General features: G+C 40.0%; 1 protein-coding gene across 3 annotated transcripts in view; it reads right to left on the bottom strand.

Moving 5' to 3' along the window:
- Positions 1-25359, bottom strand: part of LOC108424192 (A disintegrin and metalloproteinase with thrombospondin motifs 2-like) — a 267657-nt gene that overhangs the window by 135293 nt on the left and 107005 nt on the right. For all 3 annotated transcript variants that reach the window (XM_037540729.1, XM_017692032.2, XM_017692033.2), the window contains exon 3: positions 24282-24453. In XM_037540729.1, the coding sequence (XP_037396626.1) occupies positions 24282-24453 (172 nt within the window). The remainder of the gene's footprint in view (positions 1-24281; positions 24454-25359) is intronic.

Raw genomic sequence — 25359 nt, 5'->3', positions numbered from 1 at the left:
TCACTTCAGTAGCATTATATCATCTTTGTGCTCTCAGATATGAGTTTTTATCCTCTAAATGTGTCTTATATGCACATCAGGTAGCTAGAACTGAGCCTGTACTGTGGAGGATGCCACTTTTATCCTGCTAACTAAGGTAGTGTTAGCTTAGAACAGCAAGCTACAGCTCAAAACACCTCAGAACAAGTTCTGTTTTGGTTTTCTGTAGCTCCAGCACCAGTCACTCAACTCTGTTCTCTCAGATATGAGTTTTTAATCATCTATGCCTGTTTCAGCAGAGCACCAGACAGTCAGAATCAAACCTGTACTGTGCTGTGTGGCACTGTTTGGATTTGTAGCCCACTGGCTAAGCTAACCACTAGCACTGCTGGCTAGGAGAGAGGAGACGGCTAGCAGGATACAGATCCAAACACCACAGAACAGGTTTAATTTTGCCTATATGTCACTCCAACTGCCATATAACCTCCATTTAGTTAGCCATTACCTATAGTAGTCATTATCTCATCATCATTATCTGTTCTCTTCTGAGCAGAGTTGCTAGCATGCTAAGCTACTGCTCACCACCTCCTCTTTCCTAGCTAATAGCGCTGTTTAACATTTAGCAACTGCTGTTAGATTGATGGTTTGTCTTTTATTGAATGGATTGAAAATTGTATACACATTTTTATTTATTCAGCAAACACGTGAATGAACTTATTTCATTATTTTTGGATTTTTAAATAACACAGAATGAGGTGGCAGCGACGTAAACGTGGAACCAATCAGTGTCAATCAGCTACATCATTAAGCCTGCTGACAGTTCTGCAGTCCTAAGCACGGCTGTCCAGCACTGGTACATTTAGTACATTTACGGCATTTGGCTGATGCTCTTATCCAGAGTGACTTACAGTTTGATCAATTTACACAGGTAGGTGAAGGTAGTGTTAGGAGTCTTGCCCAAGGTCTCTTATTGGTATAGTGTAGGGTGCTTGTCCAAGCAGGGGATTGAACCCCAGGTGTTACCCACTACACTATACCAACCACTATACACTGGTCTGTTAGGATTCCATGTTGAACCTTGTCCATATGGCAAGGCCACTGGAACAGTTACAGTCCCCTCCACAATTATTGACACCCCTGGCAAAGAAGAGCAAAAAAGATTAGAAATTCATCTTTTGGTGAATTTGCTTAATCTCACACTGAAAAATTCCTGGAAATCCAACCCCCCTGGAAAAATCCAACCTTTAATTGAAGTAAACATGTTCTGAGATTGAAAAACGGTCGATTTTTTTTTAACAAAACCACATGTGCCACAACTATTGGGAGCCCTGGAAAATCTTAGAAACACTTTCACTCATGGTTTACTTCTTCAAGTTGATTCAAGCACTAATCCAAGAGTTCCTGTTTCACTGGGGTTTATATATGAGGTGACCTAAAAGTAAAATCCCCTCATTCTTCAACATGGGAAAGACAAAAGAGCACAAAATTTAAACAAGGGGATACGTGTGTTGCCTTCTATAAATGCCCATAACACACAAATGGGCAAAAAAGTCCAATGCCCATGACCTGAAAATGCTCATATTTACAGTGAGGGCAATAATTAAAAAGTTCCATTCAGCTAGAACTGTGACAAACTTGCCTGGACAAGAGCCCAAGTTTATTTTGCACCTACGCACAGTGAAGAGGACAGGAAGAGAGGCAAAATATCCCCAAGGATCACTGTTGGCAAGCTTCAGAAAAAAGTAGCATCTTGGGGTCACTAAGTCTCCAAAACTACCATCAGACGCCACCACCATGCCAACAGATTATTTGGCAGGCATGCCAGGAAAAGAGGTTTTCCTGTCATCTAACCACAAATGTAAGCACCTGGAGTTTGCTAAACGCTACTGGCTCTCTGACTGGAACTGTGTTCTATGGCCAGATGAAACAAAAATTTAGCTTTTTGGCAACAAACTCTCAAGATGGGTTTGGCGAAAAAAAAGGAGTATGACTACACTGAAAAGAACCTGATGGCCACTGTTAAATGTAGTGAAGAGTCTGTGATGTTGTTTGGAGAACACAGGCTTTGTTCTCCAAAGGCCCTGGAAACGTTGTTAGGGTATACAGCATTATAAAATACCAAAACACTGTAAATAAAGTCTGTTAGTCAAAAAAAAAAGTTTTTTCATTGGATATTCCAAAAGGACACAGATCCAAAACATACATCCAGATCAACAGAAATGGTTTAGAACAAAATCAAGCTTCTGCTATGGCCATCTCAGTCCCCTGATCTAAACTCCTTAGAAAACGTGTGGAATGAGCTAAAGAGAAGAGTGTACAAGAGAGGATCCTGGATGACCTGAAGAAATTCTGTAAAGAGGAATGGTCTCAAATTCTGCTCTGTATTCTCCAACCTTATAAGATGCTATAATAGAAGACTAAGTTCAGTTTTATTGGCAAATAGAGGTTATTTACATTAATAAATGAAGGGGTGGCTGTTGTGGCTCATGTGGTTTTCTTAAAAATAACTTAATTGATTTTTTTTTTTCTAATAAAATTCCTTCAATTAAAGATTGAGTGTGAAATGAAGCTGATGCACCAAAAGGGGAATGTTTATAACCCTTTTTACTCATTTTCACCAGGGATGCCAATAATGAGAAGGGGACAAAACTCTCTGTGCTCAGACCTGTCCCTCCCTACAGCGGAAAAGAGGCCTCTAACATCAAGGTTAGTCAGCCCAGCCAGAAGGAAAGTGTACCACAGTTAATAGTCAAAGAAAACATGATGTTCAGCAATACCTAAACTACCACCAGCTGCAAAAGCCTAAGAACAAGTCAGTTTTACCCTTTAAGAGAAAACTCGACAAACAATTTATCAACACAAATCTTCTCTTTGCAGAGCTAAAGTTTGCTGCTCCACTCATACTTACCTTTCTGCACGTATTTTTCTTCTTTCTTCCAAAGATAATGAGCATAAATTCACTAATTAGACTGTCATGTCTGTTCTGTGCACAGATCAATCTGTCTTCTCACATGTTTGCAACTGGGTCTACACAAGATAATTAGCAATACTGGCACTTCCATGAAATTCTGTGTTATTAGTGGAAGAACTACCTGAGTTATGTTGATTATTATAAGACAGGTGTTATATTCTTGATAAACAAACAATGATATAAATACTCTGATATTTGAATAAATGAAAAAGGAGTCTAAATTGATCTAGATACTCTTCTATTCTATATGTTCGTTTGCTTTGTGTGAATTCCTTGATGAATTCCAAAGCCCAACAAATTTCAACATCTGTGATGCTCAAGGCACACAATAAACCCAGTAACTTGATAGATTTAATTTTTTCTGCAATGTCAGTATTCAATATTATTTACAAAATGACATATTGTGGTGCCCTAGTAGTTACCGATTAATTTATAGTAGTTATTGGAAAAGGCTTACAATTAATAGCTAAATATAGAGTCTGGGATTTAAGTGGTTAGTCTGTAAATCTTTAATTAAGAGGCAACACATAAATGAAGCAAAACTCAAGCATTGTTGCACAGAATTGCTTGTGGGCTGACTGACTAGGACTGACTAGTTGCTGGAAACCTACATAAAACTACATTGCACTTGAGCTGCATAATGTAGAGCATCCTGCAACTCACTTGAAACTCAAATTTTTATTTTTTCAAAATTCAAGTCTCATATATATATATATATATATATATATATATATATATATATAATTAAGAAATAGTGTTGCATGCAACTCACATGCAACTAGTCGCAGGAAAGTTTCATCGTGTGACACCAGCCTTAAAAAAATCAACCTAAGAGAAAAACAGACAAAACAGACTGGCAACCTTAATGCAATTTTGCCTGACAATTTTGCTGCAGTCATCTGAGAGCCATCAGGTGCTACGCACAGTAAATGCAATTCAAAAGGAAAACAATTTGAAACCATTAACCTGTTTTGTCTTGTTCCTTTAAACACTGCACTTACTGCATGTAGTGCTTGCATTTTGTCCTTCAAATTGTACTTTTTCTCTGCAATGAAAGGCTCATAATTTGAAGCCGTTTGCACTTGCACCCCAGAAACTTGAGGCTCAATTCATGAATCCACTTGTAAACATCTTTGCTTACGGTCTTGAATACAGGCAAAGTCCTTGTGGGCTTGGCCTTTGTTATACATATTCAGATTACAAATCTGCACAAGCAGACACAAGCAGATATCTACCCTATATCATCCTTGAAAAGGTGTGACATGCTGGTTACATGCTGGAAACCATTTAGGCACCACTTGCACAAACCACACTCAAATAAATATCACTCACATTCAAAGCTAGCGAACTTCACCATCAAACGGAGTAAGTAAGCCATCTGGAAATACGACTCAAAATGCTCTTATATCATATGCTATGAGCGCAGTCCCTCAGCGTGATTCCTGTTATACTTACAAGCTTTCAGTGACAAGAGTTTGCACACATTACACCCTGCTTAAAGGCACATTGGCTGGCAGGGTTGAAAGAAGTTTCAGCCAAGCCAACCCTACGGTTTTGACATCTATAATGAAGGCATACTAAAAGTATCTGCAGTTTCATCTGTGAAATGTGTGATCCAGACAGCCGGCTTCAAAATGTTTTCTCTCCCAATGCCTCCGGAGGGAGCCGTGAATGCTAATAAGAAACGCCTTAATGAATTCTGATAGGCCAGAGGTGTCAGCTGGGCATTCAATTACCTCCGAGCATCTCTAATTAAGGGGCACGGCAACATCTATTAACATGGCCACGTTCCTGGTCACTCCGGAGTGAACCTTTAATAGAAAACGTGGCATATGTATCACATAATGAAACACGGGGGGTGCGGACAGCAAACATCTCACCACAAAATGTGTAAAAACGATGAATGGGAATTAGACGCAGCCTCAACCAAACGTGAGTTGGCCATCCTTTCGTAAAAATCATTATAAAACTGAAGTCAAGTCAACTGGTGGCACTGTTTGTTTATGCTGAATACAGTGCCTTGGAGAAGAAGTTCAACCTCTTCAAAAGTCATCAGATTGGTCCTGGATTACAAATGGCACTGACACTGACACAGATTGTTCCACTCAGTATTTTTATTGCTAACCAATAAACTTCTGAAATAAAATTTCAAAGTCAAAGTCAAAATTCAATATTTGTCAGCAGAGCTTAAAAATGTAAAACTGCACAAACTGTTTAAGTCTGCTGGAGTGTGTTTCCACCAGCTTTGCACACTGTTTGGGAGAGATTTTCACCCGTTCTTCCTGCCACGTTTGCCCCTGGTTGTTAAGTTGATTGACATTTGTGGACCACAATTTTCAAACAGTGCCACAGATTCTCGACTGGATTGAGATTTGGACTTGGCTATTACAGAACACTCGCCTTTTTGTATTTCAACCACTCCTGTATTACTTTGGGTGTGCCTGGGATCATTGGGCCTCATTCACCACCCGTTCTTAAGAAGAAATTTCTTCTTAAAACCCATTTATATAGTTTTCTTGAAAATTTCGACATCCACCATTTTTTTCTTATTTGGGATTTGTCCTTAAGTAAGGACCTTTGTCAAGAACAAATTTAAGAAAAAAATATTGGTAATTGAGTCCCATTATCCTGCTGAAAGAATCTCCCTAATTTTTCCACCTTCCGTCCACCCTTCTGTTTTAACAAGATGCCTAGTCCCCACTGAGCAAAAGCATCCTCCAAACACAATGCTGCCACCACCATACTTTACTGTTGGGATGGTGTTTGTTAAAGAATGGACAGTGTTAGTTTTTTGCCACATAGCAAAAAACTTTTTTTTTTTTCAGTAATGACTTCTGTCTTGCCACCCTCCCATTCGACCAGTTGTAATTGTTGACTCACTCCAGTCTCAGCCACCAAAGTTATTAACTTATTTTTAAGTTAAATTAAGTTACCACTTATTATTTTGTAGTCTTTTCCCATTTTATGCATGCCTATAACTTTATCTCTAATTTCCTTAGAGTGCTCTTTATTTTTCATTTTCAAACCTTTCCTTCAGACACAGTCAGATCAATGGTAGTTAAATGAATTGTCCAAAAAGGTAGACTTTTTAATGATTCACAGGTAGAGACCAAGTGTAAGCCAGCTGTGTCCTTGCCAGGGTAACATCTTTCAGCAGTGTGGATTCAGGAGTTGAATATTTACGCAAACAGCATTTTTCAGTTTCCAGCAATTTGTGTCACAATTTTTTATTTGTTTTGTTTACATAAAATGAATATAATTCAAAATTCATTAATTCTGAGGGTCAGTCTTTTAAAAGAAAATATGACACTGTGTCACTTCTAATCCGGACGAACTTGAAGACTTTCAAGAGGGTTGAATACTTTTGAAGGCACCATAAGTCTTTCCTTCAGGACTCAAAGCAATCCTTTCTTGTCGTAGTTGCCTTAAACATGAAGGGAAAGCTACACCGTGAAGTTGTTATGAGCGACATGTTAATGAATCTGGCTTCAAAGAGTGCAGCTGTTATGTAATGATTTGCAGTCCAAACCCAATCACACCTTGCCAGATGTGTCTATCAAATTTTAAGTGAAGCATATGCAGCTGTATTGACCCAATGTGCCACCATCCACCTTAAAAGCTGGCCAATAAATGCAGTGCTGATTTGCAGAGTCGTAATCATTTATTAGTGAAAGTTTGAGAAGTTTTAAAAAATATATAGTACAGAGCCAGAAAGGATACCATATCCCTATTACATAAACTCTACAATAAACTAGATCAGATGGAATGTGACTAAGAGGTATAAGCCTGTAAGGACTGTTAGAATACATACAGTAAATATATCCTGCTACATATTACATCCACACTATAAGTTTAGAGACATGTGCTCAGTGTAGTGTTTCTTCAAAAATCAAGGGACTTCCCTTTGCCTCATGCTGCAAAAAATGGTTTATGGTCAAGCAAACTATCTTAAATATAGTCAATAAATATAATATTTCTCCAGTTGAGATTATTGTAAGCTTAATTCAAGATTATTTACCTTATTATTTGACATTTTTATATGTTTTAGGTCATTTTATTAAGTAAAACGATCTCACTATATGGGCGGATAATTTTTCTTCCTTTTAAAAAATGTGCTTAAAACCAGCAAAATTTTCTGCCAGTATAGTGAGATCATTTTACTTGATGAAATGACCTAAAACAAATAAAGAAATGTCTAGAAATATGCTAGCTAATTGTATAATAATGCATAACCATGTAAAAATGGGAAATATTAGATATATTGACTAGATGTAAGACCATTTCACCTGACAAGATACCATTTTTTGCAGTGCAGTAAAAGACTCTACTCTTCTTTCAGATGTAAATACACTGCTACTCCTACACTAAGCTGCAATGGCTGCAGACTACAATTTTCCCTGCAGTTAGTTTAACTAACAGTTGGGTAACTTAATCTCAGTTATCTGACAATACAAGTGGCTTTTGGGCTGCAGATTGCTAAATGGCTTGCTCTAGAAGTTTTTCTGCCATAAATTGCAGATAACGTGTGTCACATTTAGTTCATAAGCAGACCATAATGGAGTCAAATAACACTAAGAAAAGGTGGAAACTGCACCAGGCTTAATCCAGCTGCTACTAATTCATTAAAATATGCCTGAATTGTCTCCAAAGCTGATATTTCAGACTGTATCTGTTCTTGTACCAAAAGCCATTCTTTCTCCCAGAGCAAGATGTAGTATCATCAATATATGGCCGAGCTCCAGAAGAAACAAAAATGCAGAGAGTGTGTGAGTGCAGAGACACAGGGGTTGAAGAGATGCGTATGTGCGTGTGTGTGTGTGTGTGTGTGTGTTATAGTGAAAGGCAGTAATCACCAATTTCCGTGTTTAACCCAGATACTCATCCGGAGCCTCACCCTGCCATTTCCCATGACGCTGCGCTCACAGTAATGATAGTGGTGTGGCTCTGAGAGCGATGGCTCAATAACACACTCACACACACGCTGTGAGAGCGACGCTAACACACACATCACTCTCACATCAAAACATCCACAGCTTTCCTTAAAAGACCTGACAGGGAGCGCAGGCAAAGCTATAGTTATCCTAAAACAGTTGTGTGACTTCATTAGATGAAGGATAAGGTACGATCACACCAGCTGTGAGAGGTGTGCGTGACAGTTACTAGCATGGAATGAGTTCTGTACCACACCAAAGCTTGATCTTGGTCAAGTATAAGAACACTGAAGCGCAGTTCAGTCAAAAGTTGAAGGTTTTAATAAATTCTTTGTTTAGTTTAGCCACAAAACTGTCATTAATCCAGTGAGAAAGAACAGAATCGTTACTCTCATACAAAGTTTACCATCCAAGGACGCTTCGTCTTCAGTTGCTTAGCCTGATGCCATTTGGTCCAAATGTCATCTGCACTCAAACTGAAGGAGAGCTGAGACAACTGAAAGAAACCAGAACTGCAAAGAGGTGTGAATACCTTAGATTTCAGTGCTAATATGACTTGACTATGAATTTCTGCTGTATATTTAGAGGAGAAAGAAAAAAACATGCTTTACCTTTAATGTAAGTCAGTGGAGCCAGACTCACACCCCCCCCCCACCCCCCAAGTAATTTGGAGCCATTTCTTTTGCTCAATTCATCATGAAATTGTTTTTTGGGATTTTGTTCTGAACCAAAACATTAAGACCACTGAGACAAATAACACTGATTAACAACGGAGCATGTCAAGATCTGGGATTTATTATAAAGTTTATAAGAACAATTGGTTATGATAGTCAATCTGTTGGGTCTAGAAGCAATGGGCAGGCATAAAGACCTGGGTGACTAAAAAGGGCCAAATCGTTAAGGCCAGACAACCAGATTGGAGCATGTCTGACATGACTAGGCTTGGGGGTGCTCAGCAGTGGTGAGTACCTACTGATAGCAGTCCAAAAATGGACAACCACAAACCAGTGACACAGCACTGGGAGCATAAGATTCATCAAAGCATGAGGGCAATGAAGGCCATCCTGTATGGTTCAAACTGACAGAAGGGCTACTGTGGCAGAGACATTTTAAATGATGTTAAATGGAGCAATGTGTCACAATACAAACTGCATTCCACTCGCGCATATGGAACTGCATAGCAATTGGTCAGAGTGCCTATCTGACCTCTGTCCACTGTGACAAGCACTTACAGTGGGCATAAGAGTGTTGGAACTGGACCTTGGAGCATTGGAAGAAGATCGCCTGGTCCAATAATGTCCTGTTTTCTTTTACATGACAGATGGGTATGTGTGTGGCATTTACCTAAGGAAGTGATTGTACCAGGATGCATTGTGGGATGCTCTGGGCAATGGTTTACTAGGAAACCGTGGGTCTGGCATTCATGTGGATGTCCATTTGACATGCGCCACCTACCTAAAAATTGTTGCAGACCATATCCACCTCTTAATGGTGGTGGTATTCTCTCATGGCAGTGGCCTCTTTTAGCAGGATAGTGCATCCTGTCACACTGCACACAGTGTTTGGGAATGGTTTGAGAAACATGGTAAATAGTTTAAGGTGCTGTCCCAGCCTCCAAATTCCCCAAATCTCAATCTGAGCATGTGTGGGATGTGCTGGAACAACAAGTCCGATCCAAGTGCTCTACTTTGCAACTTACAGGAGTTAAAGGATCTGCTGCTAATGTCTTGGTGCCAAACACCACAGAGCATGTTCAGAGGTCTTGTAGAGTCCATGTCTCTAGTAGCATGCACAGGAACAACAGCATATCAGGCAGGTGGTCATAATGTCTTAGCTGAGTGGTGTATATGACATGGCTGATATTATCGGTTATCAGATTTTTGAGCCCAGTGAAATCAGTATTGACATAAGCTACAACATGTTCAGATTGGTCAGCACCATTGGTCAGCACTACATTAATTTGCATTACACATTGTTTTAAAGATTCCTTAATTCAAAGTTTTGCAGTTTCTCTGCAGTTCCTGGAACACCCACTGCAAAAGAGGAAGGAAAAACTGGACTGTTTACTTTGCTATATACATCATTCAGCTTCTACTCCAGGTGTTGCAGGTAAAAGGGAAAGAGAGAGAGAGGGAAATTACAGAGGTTTGGTGAAGGAAGCTTTACAACCAGCTGCTTCCCGTTCTAACCATGTCCACTGGGCTTGTCTCTGGAGAGCCTGGGTGTGTTATTATTCTGTAATATTAGGCCTTTTAGAACAGATGTTATAGAGTCAAGATTCCATATAAAAAGAACCACTGAAACCTGCTCTGTAATCTGTCCAGTTCAAACAGATCCACCAAAAGGCTCTGAAAGCAGGAGCTGTGGTAACAGCAGGATGGAAATAATCAGAAACTGTTTTTGATGTGTGTCTGTGTGCGACAGCAGCTTCTGTAGGAGTAGAGTAACACTGCAACTGGTCTTTCACATACGAGAGGATATCTGATATCAGGCAACAATCTTCACATTTTCAAATCAAGCCTTTAGTAAGGGCCTGTATTTACATCCACTTTCCAGTCCTTCTCTTTCATAAATACATATTACATGTAACCTATTAGTTTCATATTATATTAGTTTCATAGTAGCTGACAGCTTCACTGTATGCTAACTGTTCATCATTCAAGCAATATTGGCTTTTGGAATTGCCCTCTAACAAGTTACTTGTTCAACAAGATTCCTTACTTGTGTATTTATGTATTTATTTTTTGTGTATTTATTTATTTGATATGAGCATACAGATGAACCTCAGGCATTTCTGATGTGTTGAATATAGACACACTGAACTTATGAAGTTGATCTTCTTCTCAATCTGAAAGTCAATAAAACATGTAATTTAAATAGGGAGCCAAAACCTTTGCATTCAACCATATGTCCAGCATGGTCTGCCGAGGGCGCAAAGGATATTGCTTTGAAAGCAGTTTAAAGGTTACATTTGAACAAAAGGACAAGAAGGCTTCAACAGTGAATTCAAGTATAGCAACATAGCAGCTGGGTTTCAGCCTGCAGTACTAAGACTGGTTAGAAATAAGCAAATGTTTACAAAAATCCAATCGAGCCAGCAAAATGCTGAGAAAACCAACCAAAACCGGACGCTCTGCATTAAGCAGCGGTCTGGGTGTGTCAAACAGCCACATCTCCAAAGCCAAACTAAACAATCCAGGGTTTACATAGAAGCACTTCAGTGACAGCCACGTATGGTGTATGTGTGTCTTTTTCCTACCACAAACCAGCAAAGCTCAACTACACCAACCTTTATGTTTAAACTTCCCAAAAGCTCCAGAATGTGCAGGTGACAAACGTTGCTAAAGCAGACAGACTACTACACATTATCTAGCTCTGAATCACTTATGTAAGTGAAGGATCTGATCTGACTGCTTAAAGTAGCTACAGTGTTAGGAATAAAGGTTCTGTGCAGGTACATTCTTCGTTCATCAAGGTACAAACACTGTAAATGTGCCCTCAAAAGGTACAACAGAGGTTTTAAGGTCCTTTTAAGGTGCACCTTAAATAGGTTTTTACCAGGTGAAATGTACAAACTTGTACCTTTTCATAACCGAATGTTACCCAGTAACAAACAGCAGACCCAGAAAGGTACAGTTTGGTACAGCTTTTTTTTTGTTGTTTCAAAGGTCCATTTCTCAGGTAAGGATTAAGCCTAAATGCCTAGACTGGGCCTACAATTTCCTTTAATGGAGAATGCTGTGTAGTCTAGGACTGGGCTTAATCCCTGTCTAGGAAACCAACCCATAGTGCATATTACTGCGTATACAGTCATTTGCAAAAGTTTGAACACCCTTGGTCAAATGACATGTTTTGTTGATTTTCTTAGTGAAAACAAGTTAACACATCTTCCACAAGAACACACGTAAATATTGCATTTTCTAGTTATTGTCTGCATTTGAGGCGGCACAGTGGCGAGGGGGGTGGCGTTGTCGCCTCACAGCAAGAAGGGTGTGGGTTCGATTCCCCAGCCAAGCCACCAAGGTCCTTTCTGTGTGGAGTTTGCATGTTCTCCCTGTGTCTGTGTGGGTTTCCTCCCACAGCCCCAAGACATGCAGTCAGGCCAATTGGATGTGCTAAATTGCCCCTAGGTATGAATGTGTCCGTCTGCCCTGCAATAGACTGGTGACCTGTCCAGGGTGTATCCTGCCTTCTGCCCAACGACAGCTGGGATAGGCTCCATCAACCTTGAGGGAGAAGTGGCTTAGAAGGTGTGTGTTTGACATATTGGAAAGAACATGAAACATGATATTTAATGTATTACTTCTTTCCCCAGTATGATATATTCAGCAAATAAACAGCAATTGTTAACTTATTTAATAGTTATTCAATAACGTATTTTCAATCCAACAAATGTGACATTTGATCAGGGGCACCCAAACATTTGTGTTTGTTTTTTTTCCCCAATATGTTAAATTAAGCAAATATACATTAATCATGCGTTAAAGCGTGCTGACGTGTGCTCTCTGTAGAGGATGTGATCATTTATTTTTACGTAGTTCGATTAGAGGTGCCCAGTTTTGCATGTGACTGTGCAAGTGTCAAGGTGGCCTTTTCGTGTGGAGTTTGCATGTTCTCCCCGTGTCTGCGTGGGTTTCCACTCACAGTCCAAAGACATGTCGGCAGGCCAAATGGACATGGTAAATTGCGCCTATGTGTGAGTGTTTGAGTGAATGTGTATGTCTGTCTGTCTGTGATGGACTGGTGACTTGTCCAGGGTGTATCCTGCCTTCCGCCCGATGACAGCTGGAATAGGCTTCAGCAACCCCCACAACCCAGAAGGAGAAGCGGCTTAGAAGGTGTTTGTGTACAAGTGTCCATCCTAGATGTCCTGCATCTGAATATTTGTCCATTTGTGTTTAAAAACCCCCACGCAACTCAGAGAAAGCTATAAGTACCGAGAAAGTAGAGCAGCTCCTTCACCACATGTTTAAAAAATAAGACGCTCTAGCCACTGACATGAGACACTGGCCCCTCATTGACCGCTTAAGTGAAACATCAAGGTCCGAACCAAATGAAGCAACACAAAGTAAATGTAAAGATTGTTTGTTTGTTTCCTTTACTCTGTCTATTAAGTGTACCATTGTTTCAATAAAAGAGGTAATGGGCTTTGGCAGTGTCTGTGTGGGAGGTTGCTAGCATTAGCCGTCTAGAAGGAGGATTAAATGCCTGCCTTCTTTTTTCTTTTTCTTCTCCAGCAGCTCGAAGCGGTCACAGAGGAGCAAGATAAGCTGGTCAAACAGATCCCAGATCCGCAGATATAAAGTGCTTTTATCCTTTCTAATGAATGTTTTAGGATTGTGATAACAGCGATAACAGAAACACATATTTTATACAGGGTTATTAGGAATTAGGTACTAAAACAGGTATTAGTATCATCTGTAGTCATAAAAGAAATACTGTATTGACAAGTCTGGTTTCTTTTCCAGTGGTGTCTTTATTTTTAGACTGTGAAGTGATGACAACAGAGCCAGTCCATGTAAGACCCTTACACAGTATACTAACTTACTGTTACATAAGAAACGCTGGACTTTCTTATGGCATCAGTCTTATTGTAGAAGACCTCGTCCAACAGAGGGACACCATATGAAAGAAAATGTGCCAGTTATGGTTTAGTGAGCCACTATGCACTATGAGTCACTATTATCTACTGTTTATGTGGGTGTTACGCATGAACTCAAATGGGATTTGCAAATGCTGGCCTGAGTAAACGTGACAATTAAGTGTTACTACGCGAGTTTGGTGGATACTCTGCTCGCCGCCCACTTCTCCAGACCAAAACAACTGACCGGAGAAACAGCTACCGAAATTAGTCAGACCAGACAGCTGTCTCCTTCCATTCAGTCTTCAATTAAAGTGAAAATGTGGTGAAAAATCAAATTTACACACTTTTCCACTTGCCTCAGACGTCCCGAGTCTCCTTCTTTAGTTTTACACCTGCTCTTAGCTCCAGTAATAGGGAAAACCAATCTACTGCTTTAAACAAGCTAAAAATGACCTGAGCAGAGGTCAACCTCTCATCGTCTACCTCCCCAAATTATAACAGAACAATCAACAGAGCCTCATGAAGGCTCATGGACGAACTGGTTGGAAGAGCCCCTAGGGTGAGGCTGTAGCTATAGCAGGTGATGCATTCTGGGATATGCCTTGTGGGGCTCCATCTGCCTAAGTGCATCCCAGTGCACTGGCCAGAGTTAGGCTCCCGTGATGCCGATGAGAACGAGGGAGAACAGCATTGGCTGAACAGCTGAAACATCCATGATACAGTGTGGAACACATGGTTCTGCAGCCTCCAGTGGGTTGTAAAATGGCCAGAAGGTCTACAGCACCATGTAAATTATCTCCAGAAACTGTAGCTCCATCTCGTTGTTCAAGACAGCCTCACAGTACCTGTGAAAATGTGTGAGACTGCAGAGCTCCACGTTCGGTCTAAAAGACTTTCTATCCTTGCTTCAAAGCTCGGTCCAAATTTGTAGTATTTCGTGAAATTCTAGTTCAAAACAAATCAAATTTATTTGTATGGCACTTTTTACAACTGACGTCACAAAGCATTGCTTTCGCTATATTTCAGCTTCTAGATGTCACTCAAGTACACCCAGGTTGAGATGCAAAGAGAGTCTATGCAGAGTTATAGGCCAGTTTTGAGTCTAAAAGCAGCCTACTATTACTTTTTAAACTTAAAAAATAATTATATGTCACAATTATGAAGCTTTTACCAACATTATCACACCTACTCAGGTGTGATTCAGTGTTACATCTCAGTGTGTGACTGTGCGTGTGTCACAATTGGTTACTGTACCACATATCGATTACCTGATTTGTGAGCACACATCTCATTTGCATTAAGTTCATCCAAAATAAGAGAGTAGAGAGAGCGCATGTGAGCCAGATGTGTGAGTTATATGTATAAATTGCCACCTCTCACCTCATTATAACACTGTATGGTAGCATTCTGTTTGATGTAAATTAGAAAAAATGAAAAGGCAATTTAAACAGCCACAAAATCAGACATTTTCCTGTGTCCCTGCTAGAGTCTGTCATCGTATGGGGGGTAAGAAGTGGGTAACTTGGGAATCTGTGATGGCACCAGCAAATCTGAAAGAAATACATTTTGAACATATGCTGCCTTCAAGATGATGTCTTTTTCAGGGACCTCCATGCTTATTTCAACATGTCAACATCAAACCACATTCTGCAAGTGTTACAACAGCATAGATGAGCAATCAGAGAGTGTTGATGCCAGACTGGCCTGCATGCAGTCCAGACCTGCCACCCAGTAAAAACGTGGCAGACTGTGAAGTGCAAAATACAATAGTGAAGGCCCCATACAGTTGTGCAGAAGGAGAAGTGGCTTAGAAGATCTGTGTGTGTGTGAATTAGTGTTTCTGAGCTGTACCATCTTCCATTTGTTCAACAGCTTTTACCACTGATGTTCTTGATAGAAGAGATTGTTTTTCTGACATGCATGTAATTTAGCCTTAGAAAACCTTACGACAGGGGCTTTAAGTAAGATTTTATGACATGATAATCACCCTATCATTGCCACAGTCACACAGCAAGGTACTTGTTAACCATCTACCAGCAGGGCCACCTCAGTGGGCAAAGTGAAACAGAAATTCTGGGAAAGCAAAAGCCATCGATGGAGGAACGCAGCATGCAGTCCTGTGGGCCCTGGGTCACATGACCGTCTGGCTATGAGAATCGCGACTGTCTAAAAGCAAAACCTAGTGTGTCCACCTCCCCAGCTGCACTACCTTCACCGCTCAGCCTTCCCACACATTTCCGTAACTCACATTTTGCTTCATATAGCCATGGCAAACCTGGCGTATGTGTCTACATTTGCTATTCACTGGGTTAACACATAAAATGTGCACAATAAATGTGGGATCAGCAGAAGAGCAGGTGTCAGTAACAAAGCACTATAACCGTCTTTCTCCACCAAGACCTGCCGCCTTTTCAGATTCAGAAAAGGCGTTCCTATGGAAACTCAGACATGTTCCCCTTCTCCTGAGCGTTGTACTCCTTTATTGGCTGCTCTGGAGTCAGGCGCTCGCGCTCAGAATAGACTGATCCATCTCCCCCCTCCAGATTCACACACACACAATCCCCTGGACCCACACAGCAGCACCATACAGCACTGACACCACCCACTATTGCTACACAGCACTGACAATGCAGTACAACATTACAATACAGCACTGATACCACTCATAATTATAATACAGCACTGATAGTACAGTGCAACATTATAATACAGCAGTAATGACACTCACAATTACCATATATCACTGACAATGCAGTACAACAATTAGAAAAAAGTACAGCACTGATGCTACTCACAATTATAATACAGAACTGACATCACTCACAATTACAATACAGAACTGACATCACTCACAATTACAATACAGCACTGGTGCTACAAACAATTACAATACAGCACTGACACCACTCACGATTATAATACAGAACTGATGCTACTCACAATTACCATACAGCAATAACACTACTCAGAATTACAATACAGAACCAACACTACTTATAATTACCATACAGCACAGTTCCCACTCACAATATAGTACTGACGCCACTCAGAATTCCAGACAGACACCACTCACGATTATAATACAGTAGTGATACCTGAATATCTAAATGGGTTAAAATGCTTTTCCCTACTCAGAAATGAAGATCTGACACACAACACAGTGCTGACATACAGTTTGTCAAGAATTTAAATTCCTTAAAGACAGTTGTGTTGCGTGAAGTCAAGTATTCAATGCTTCCATCCCTAAGGCATTGAGAATTTGAATATGGCCAATTATCAGACTACACAGTGACCTATATTAAGGTTATTCTCATGCTCCTGGGTAAATGCTGTCTCAGGAACACTAGTTATGAACGCAGCCATGGTGCACCAGGGCCAGCCACAGCGCCTCTGGCAGTCTTCTAGAATGAAGTCAAACTTGGACAGTCCTGTCACTTTTGCTGGGGAATATTTCACACAGGTAAGTGTTAGAATCAGGTCATTGCTTACTTACTTGAATAGCAAATGTATTGTGACACGCATCAGACCCACATCAACTGCTAGACATGGCAGAACAGCACTTGTTAGAATAAATATTCTTTGCCTTATTTTTTGTTCCCACATTTCCGTCCGAATATTTTAAATACTTCAGCCCTTCATGTCTAATTTTATTTGCAATGGAAGCGTCCTTGTATCCGCCTGTCTATATTACAGAGGCCTACAGAATTAGGTGGTTTGGCACTGCCAAATTCAGAAATATATCACTAGACCACCTACATTTCAGCTTGACAGGTATAGACGGATGATGAATGCCTGACCACCTGAAGGAAACCTGAAGTATCATTAGTGAAACCACAGCAGCTTCAGGATCTCCCCTCTTCAATCCAATAAATCTAAACTCTCTACTATTAAAACTCCACATCATTTTCAAACAGCCTAACCTTCTGACTGCTCTTAGAATCCCCTCTGCACAAAATCCTATAAAAATATACTAAACTCTCTGCATCCATCATCTCTAACATGACAGAGTCATGCATCACTGTCGCAGTATGGCCAGTGGTCTGCAGGAGCGATGTATACACTGGGCGACTTCTATGGTCAGGTTCATTTGTACTCACTATAAGACCTCACTAGAAAGCTGGAGGAGCACTAAACAACTTCTAAAATCCTGACAGATCCTAATAGAGCATCTTGCATCAAAAATCAGTCTCACCAGCCAAAAATATCCAGCCAACAGTGTCCTGTGGGCAGCATCCTGTGACCACTGATGAAGGAGTAGAGGATGACCAACACAAACTACACAGCAGCAGAGCTATCAGAGCTTAGCAGAGCTAAGACTTTACATCTACAAGGTGGACTGACAAGGTAGGAGTATCTAATAGAGTGGACACAGCATTTAAAAACTCTAGCAGCAGTGCTGTGTCTGATCCACTCATACCAGCACAACACACACTACCACACAATCACCACATCAGTTACTGCAATGCTGAGAATGATCCACCACCCAAATAGTACCTGCTCTGACAGGGTCCTGACCACTGAAGAACAGGGTAAAAGGGGGCTAACAAAGTATGCACAGAAACAGATGAACCACAGTCTGTGATTGTAGAACTACAAAGTGCACCTGTATAGTAAGTGGAGCTGATAAAGTGGGCGTAGAAACAAAGATTCCAAAGCGGTCATAATGTTATGCCTCATTGGTGTAAAAAAGTAGTATGTGAACATAGTCCATGTAGTCCATACAGTCCACATGTAAAGAAAACCTTGTATCTCCATTTTGGCAATTTTATTTTTGACAATCTGAAAATGCCCGTTGTCCTTCACACTCTGTGTAAACTTGATATGAATGGACCAAAAGAAACAGCCCAAAATGACCTGGAAAAAGTCTGGTTCCATTGACTTACATTAAAATAAAGTATGTTTTTTCCTTCTCCAAGTTACCATTTTGGAGATATGAGGTTTTCTTCCGACAGTAGTGATATGCTGTTTGCATACAAACAAAAACAGCCTGTTTTGAATTTACTGTATCCATGATGCCACAAGAATCAATTAATCTACATATATCCACCTATTCAGCCTATAGTATAGTTTAGGTAAGCCCATAATGAAGTTCTAAGGAATGTTTCAGCTCTGAGCAATTTTTAAATGAAACAGCCAATCAAAACACAGCTCATTTATCTAATATCAGTCTCAACAGCAAAAATGCCTGTTTAATTCTGAGGTATAAAGATTAGAATCATTTTCTAATCATTCAAAAATGAATTTGTGACGTGGCAACAGAATTCAGATGCCAGCAGATCATAAAAAGAGATGTTTAATCTCAAATAAGGGATTGGGCAAAATCGTAACCAAAAAACAGTCCAAGAGTCAAAACACTCATTCAAACAGACAGGCAGCGGTACAAGAGGGGTAAGGCAAAAAGTCATGAAACAGGTAATCCAAACAAAGGTCAAACAACACGAGAAGGCAATCATAACAAAGGCTCAGTAGATCACAGGGAGTCAATACTTCGCAAAGTTCATAAACTAAGCCCGGGCTTATATACTAAAGCTACAAGTCATATGACAAAGTACACAGATGAACATCGTTAGAATTCTGGAGATTGTGAGCGCTGATAGGAGCGTGAATATGAGTCAGAGGTCACATGAATTTCTGGAGACTGCTGGGAACTGGAGTCTGAGTCAGACTCCGATTGTGGCTGAGTAGTCACATGATCTCCCACAGTATGCTGGGAAATTCTAAGAGACCCTTTCACCTTTCACCTCCGCATTTAACCCATCCGTGAAGTGAAACACCACATACACTGTAGTGAGCACACACACACACACACACACACACACACACACACACACACACACACACACTAGGGGGCAGTGAGCACACTTGCCCGGAGCAGTGGGCAGCCCAATCCACGGTGCCCGGGGAGCAGTTGGGGGTTAGGTGTCTTGCTGAAGGACACCTCAGTCATGTGCTGTCGGCTCTGGGGAGCGAACCAGTGACCGTCCGGTCACAAGGCTGGTCCCCTAACCTCCAGCCCATGACTGCCCCCACGACACCCAAATGGTGTCTTAATGGTTCGTCTCGTCGGATGCGTGACAGAATTATGACCATGGTGGTACGTTTAATATACTAACGCTATACACTGACCTTAAAATACAAGAAAAAAACTTGAATATGGGCCCTTTAAGCCACCAAAGTGACAAAGGCACCTGTGCATTTACTGATATTCAACAAGCAGCTTCTCCTTAATCACTACATGTGCTTTCATGTTTTTCTCTCTGCTTCCTTAATCATTGGCTATTGCCTGAAACACTCGTTCAGTTATGACACAGAAAATCACAAAAATCAAATGCTTTGAAAATATCAGAAGGACTGAATCGCATCCAATGGGAAGACTAAAGATTGACTTGTTTCCTCTCACACGGTCAGATCATCCAAATTTTGCTCCTTTACTTCAACACTGAAGGCTAGTATTGTTACCACACACTTGAACTCAATAGTCACCCAAATAGCCCAAATCATTTCTGTAAACATACATCCACAAAACCACCCTTAAAACACATCCAGATCTTCATTAGGATCGTGCAGACTTATGGATGAGGTTCATGCACAACTTACTGTACATTATTTAAATGACTTTCTACAGTTTTTACAATAGGAGAGCACATAAACATGTACATGAAAAGATACAGCGCAAGATGTGCCTTATTATGACCACAACATGCAACTGGAGCACAGAGAACCCCCTACAAATTGTGCAACACTTGTGTGAGCTTAAAAGCTGCCATGAAATAGGGGAGCTGCCAACAAGCTCAGGCCAAAAGTGTCAGAAAATGAAGCTCTTTCCCACCAAAACATTCTACAAGGGTGTAATTCTCTGCTGGCAAAAAAAAACAACAGGATTTTGGAAGATCTGGGAAAACCAACATCACAGAAATCACTCCAGAAAGTCTAGAGGAGCTCTGAGAGTGTTGCTCTGCTGGTAAATATTATTTCAGCATTTATAAGTCTTTTTCTAGCAGCTATGGTTGCTGCCAACTTAGCAAGTCTCCCATAAACATGCCTTGAAAAACAACTGCTAATTTGCTAAAGCAGGTTGTGAGAGGCTGTGCTTTACAGTGTTTTCATCATGGGCGAACAGTTTTTGTCATGTAATCATAACTATATAGCTGTAACCTTTAATGACATAAGAACTACTATGTATGATTCATGAATCTTTTGTATGACATGGAAACATGCAGAGATTTGAGAGCAAAGGATGAATCAGCTTTAAACACCAGCACCTCATTTACATATCATTTACATTATTCATGCAGATGTTTCGGTAAGCAGCCAATAAAACTGACCGCATTCAGCTGTTCATTACTGTTGCTGTAACTAGCTGAAGTTAACACAACTGAGGAGGTTTTGAGGTAATCCAAGGGTCACAACAATTGCAGAATCATAAAGTCTGAAGATTATCACATTCTGAACTGGTCAATCAGGTACAGTTACTAACGGAACAAGCTTTTGTACAACTGACTCCATAGTAACAGGGCTACTTCATCTGTGGCCTAAATGTTCCCTCCTGATTCTCACACGCAGGTCACACTGTACTGAAGCTTTTTACTACACAATCCAATCTTTTCTTTATTTGTGCCAACTGCAGAGAGCTGCTTATGGTCTCTGGAGTGAAAACAGCACAACACGGAGATTCACATAGTCCAAGGACAGGTCACCCTGCCCATCTGAACACTAGGTCTTTGTGTGAAGTTGTTTTGCAAGCATTTTATTTTGCCAATGAATCTGTTCACTTAATCAAAAGCTGCTGGGGAATCGAACCTTGGACTTGTTATTATTTTGCTGTTCTAATGAAAAGCAATTATGCATTTAAAATCACCAGGTTAAAAAAACTTTATTGCAACATAATCCAAAAGCATCTCTACAGAAACTAACTAAAGCAACGTAATTTCAACACTTTGTTACTTTTGCCTTACTTGTCCTTATAAAGTTGTATTATTAAATAAAGAGAAAATTAATATCAACAGGACGGCTTTAGCACTGTTTCACAAAGCAAAATGTCTATGCTTTATGACAAAATCACAAGGTCAGTTTGGTAGATGTCTTCTTTTGAAACTCCTCACCAACAGTAAGTATAAATAGAGCACATTCTAAAAACTCTGTTTGGCCATCATTTGTGTTCTGTCTGTTGAAAAGCCTGTACTGGCTCATAAGGCCATTCAGAAAGGTATGTTGTGCCTGTATGCTTCCTCAGCTCTCACCAAACCAACATGTTTGTTGTGGTACTTATAGGTAATGATACAGTACTTCATACACATTAACACTTTTGTTGAGCGTCCATCGTTCTTAAACTACTGACGAAAGACTTGTGACATATACATGTGTGTATATATAAATAATGTATGTATATGTAATGTAATCCCACTGGTAATCACCCAATTTTTATAAGCTACCTGTATTCTGATTACAGTCCGTAACAGAATACAGTGACCTTTTTTGTATCCTGATTACATATTGCTGTATGTACTCTGATACTACCCAACCAAATATTGTTGCCAAATATTTTTTTAATAATAAATGTAATGTTACATACATTATATTATTGTTACAGACCAGGAATCAAAACATTTTCTTAATTTACTTGCGAGACTTTATTTGTAAAGCATGTGGACATGGTTTTGTAACTCACTCGCTCACATTTATCAGACTGAAAACTCTCCACTAGGGGTAACTACTAGCACACAAGTAGCTTTGGTGTGCATTATTGAAAGGGAGGAATCTGACATAAACAAACACCAGCAGATTTCTGGCAGCGCACTTGTTTGCAATCACAAATTTCAAACTGGGAAAATCTTTTATTATCTAAAGTTAAATATCTTTAACATTACCTTAATGTATATCTTCTGTATGATTAAACAGTTGGAATGTTCTTTCCATGACATCTAAAATGTTATTTTCATGTAATCCAAAATGTTATTTTCATGTTAAAAAAAACAAAAAACAAAACATCATTTCCTCGTGGGTGGTGACGTAAGTGATGATCCTCATTTTGTAACAATAGAGATAGTTTTAGTCCATTATGAACTGAAAATTTAAAGTGAAAGAATTAAAGGATGTTTCTTGATATGAGAACTAATCCACTTAAAATGACAGTGTGCTTTGATTACTGCCAGTTATAGCTGGTCTTCCAAGAGATAAAAGAGAGAAAAGGTACTACCGTTGCTGCCGGACACTAAAGTTCTTGAACAGACCATGCATCTCATCGAGACTGTGTTCCCACTCTAGTTCATATTGAGCTCTGTCTGTTCTTTGTTAAGAATGGTCAGGGGTCCTTGAATGATGTACTAATACAGCAGTGTCAGGCTACATTTAGTGCAGTTCAGCTCATTAGAACTTAGAATTCATAACAACTCAATCTCTGAAAGCAAGTATGAGTCCATTTCACCCTTTAAGTAGCATTGCATGGCTCTAAACACTGCTCTCAATGATTTACTGGTCATGGAATTGGTCACAGAGAGATAAGCCTATTTGCTGAGATAAACCTCTAATAGTTTTTTTTTTTTTTAAATCAGCACCCAGGCAAGCTCATGATTATAAGCGTTATCATTATGTAACAAACTATACTAGATGTTAATGTAATACAAGACAACCTTTCTTGCTTCACATGCATTTTGAGATGCAATTGCTAGGTGTCAACACTACATCCTCAGAACTGACATTAGCCGAGAGATGTCTGCAGTTACTTTGTGTATGTACTTGAATGCAGCACAATCACAAAACAGCTGCTACTGGGCTGAGGCCATTGCTTGGAAGCCCCTTTAAATTATTAAGAGTCCCCCGATCTACCTATTTGAAAATAACGCAAGTCCATTACACACAGAAGGAAATGTAATTTAGGTCTCAGCTCACAAGTGAAGCGATCACTCCACAGGACGTAACCCACGCTGTTTACATCTGCCTGGCTGAGGCCTGAGTGTGTAATACAGTGTCGAACAATCTGAGAGAACCAGGTCTATGCAGCAAAAATGGAAACAAGGCTACGTTTAAACATCAGGTAAAAGTGGCCCAAATCTGATTTTCTCACCAAATCTGAAATCTGATCTTTTGTTTGGCTATTCACATTGTCTTTTAAATATGATCTGTATGCAACATCAGTCTGAACAGATCAGCTCCTAAACCACACAAAAGAACAATGCTCCACATGGCTCATGTCCTCGGATTCTTTCAACTTTTTTTGGCACTGCAGCCTCGGTCTCCTCCAGCCGCGTCCAGCCGCTTCGTTTGAAACCTCTTCAAACACGTAGCAGTTGCGATGAGTTTCTTCTAATTTTTTGGTACATCAGCCTAAATGTTTATCAGTCTCAGCAGCACGAAATTAAGCCACATTTCGAGTTGAACTGATGTAAATGACGCATGAATTCCGATCTGGCTGTTCAGACAGAGTCGCATTGCCGCAGATCGGATAGATATCGGATTTCAGCGCCACATATGAAAGCGTCTCAAATCGGAATTGAAAATGTCAGATTCAATGCATTTTTGCTGTTCACACAGACACACAGATGACACATCTGTGTCATATATGGAGAAAAAGATCGGATTTTGGCCACTTTTACCTGCTGTGTAAACGTAGCTTCAACATTCTTACAATTATAAATTCTTCTACAACAGTAATGATAAAACAGTTAAAACTGACCCCAAATTTGTTTGCCAAGTTCTCCAGAAAGTGAACCATAGTGCTGAAACAAAGGTTGCTCTTTCCCATCAAGCTGTAACTGTAGCAGCTGTGATGGGTGTTAGCAAAGTGGCTAACAGTGAGAGGTCTATGAATAGGACTGACCTCTGGCGTGGGAATCTGCAGTTAGCGAGCTAGCAGGTGGCTTCTTCACGGCAGCAGAGCGGTACACGATGTGAGGACGGCCATCACCTCCATCCTCTTGCTCGATCACATGTTGTCCCGTCTCCACCGGCTCAATGAAGAACTCCTCCTGCTCCGTCCGGATCATTCCCGCCTGGGACAGAGAGAGGAGATGGTAAGTAGTCGTGTGTGTTATAGGGAAAAATTTAGAATGGTGTATAATTAATGTATCTAATTGTATATTTACATACATTTTTTTGGTAAAATTTTAGATCTACACCTATTTTTATGGGTTAACAGTGGTTAATTATTGTGGAATATTCCTTCATTTTATTTTTAACAAACAAAATACATCCAAAATCTAAACCTACGTCGGTAATGCTTTCGAATCCACGGCCCTGGCAAAATTTGATGTTATGTATTGTTTAAATGCTGTTTCACATCTTAATTTCTACAAGGCAGAATTTGGCATTTTATTCGCAGCTTTTTGTTCAAAATATCCATTCCATCTTAAATGAAGCAAGATTCTGGCACCTGAACATACACCTTAATGTATCTGCAGCATCATTTAAGGTGGAACAGGAAATTTGAAGAAGGTGGCATGAGATGGCTAAAGCTAATCCCAAAAGACCATTCGTTTATGTCTGCAACCTCGAAAACAAAGAGGACTACAGACATTACAGACTAGACAGCGGGAGGTGATCAAGGGTCCGCTGTGTTTTATTTTCATTTGAAATATGACCAAAACATCCCTGACTCAGCCACCCAACTAAAGAGGCTAACGTTAGCATGGTGTGCATTGTTTGTATGTCACATTATCTGCACTTATTCGTGGCATACTTGTGCAATGGTTATGACAAAACTCAACGGTGTATCAGATAAACCACTGTATGGTCCACTTTCAATAGAAAGATACTCTGTAGTTGCTCTTTAAGTTGACAAATGAATAAAAAAGTCTAAAATGTTGTTAAGAACTTTCACTTTGTTTCCGTCTCCTGTTCAGTTAGATAAAGAAAAACATTTTTCTTATGACATCAGTATTCTGATGGAGTCCAAATTC

This window comes from Pygocentrus nattereri, chromosome 8 (genome assembly GCF_015220715.1).
Source record: "Pygocentrus nattereri isolate fPygNat1 chromosome 8, fPygNat1.pri, whole genome shotgun sequence".
Taxonomy (NCBI): domain Eukaryota; kingdom Metazoa; phylum Chordata; class Actinopteri; order Characiformes; family Serrasalmidae; genus Pygocentrus; species Pygocentrus nattereri.
The sequence above is the reverse complement of the archived record's forward strand: the minus strand, read 5'-3'. Positions and strand labels throughout refer to the sequence as shown.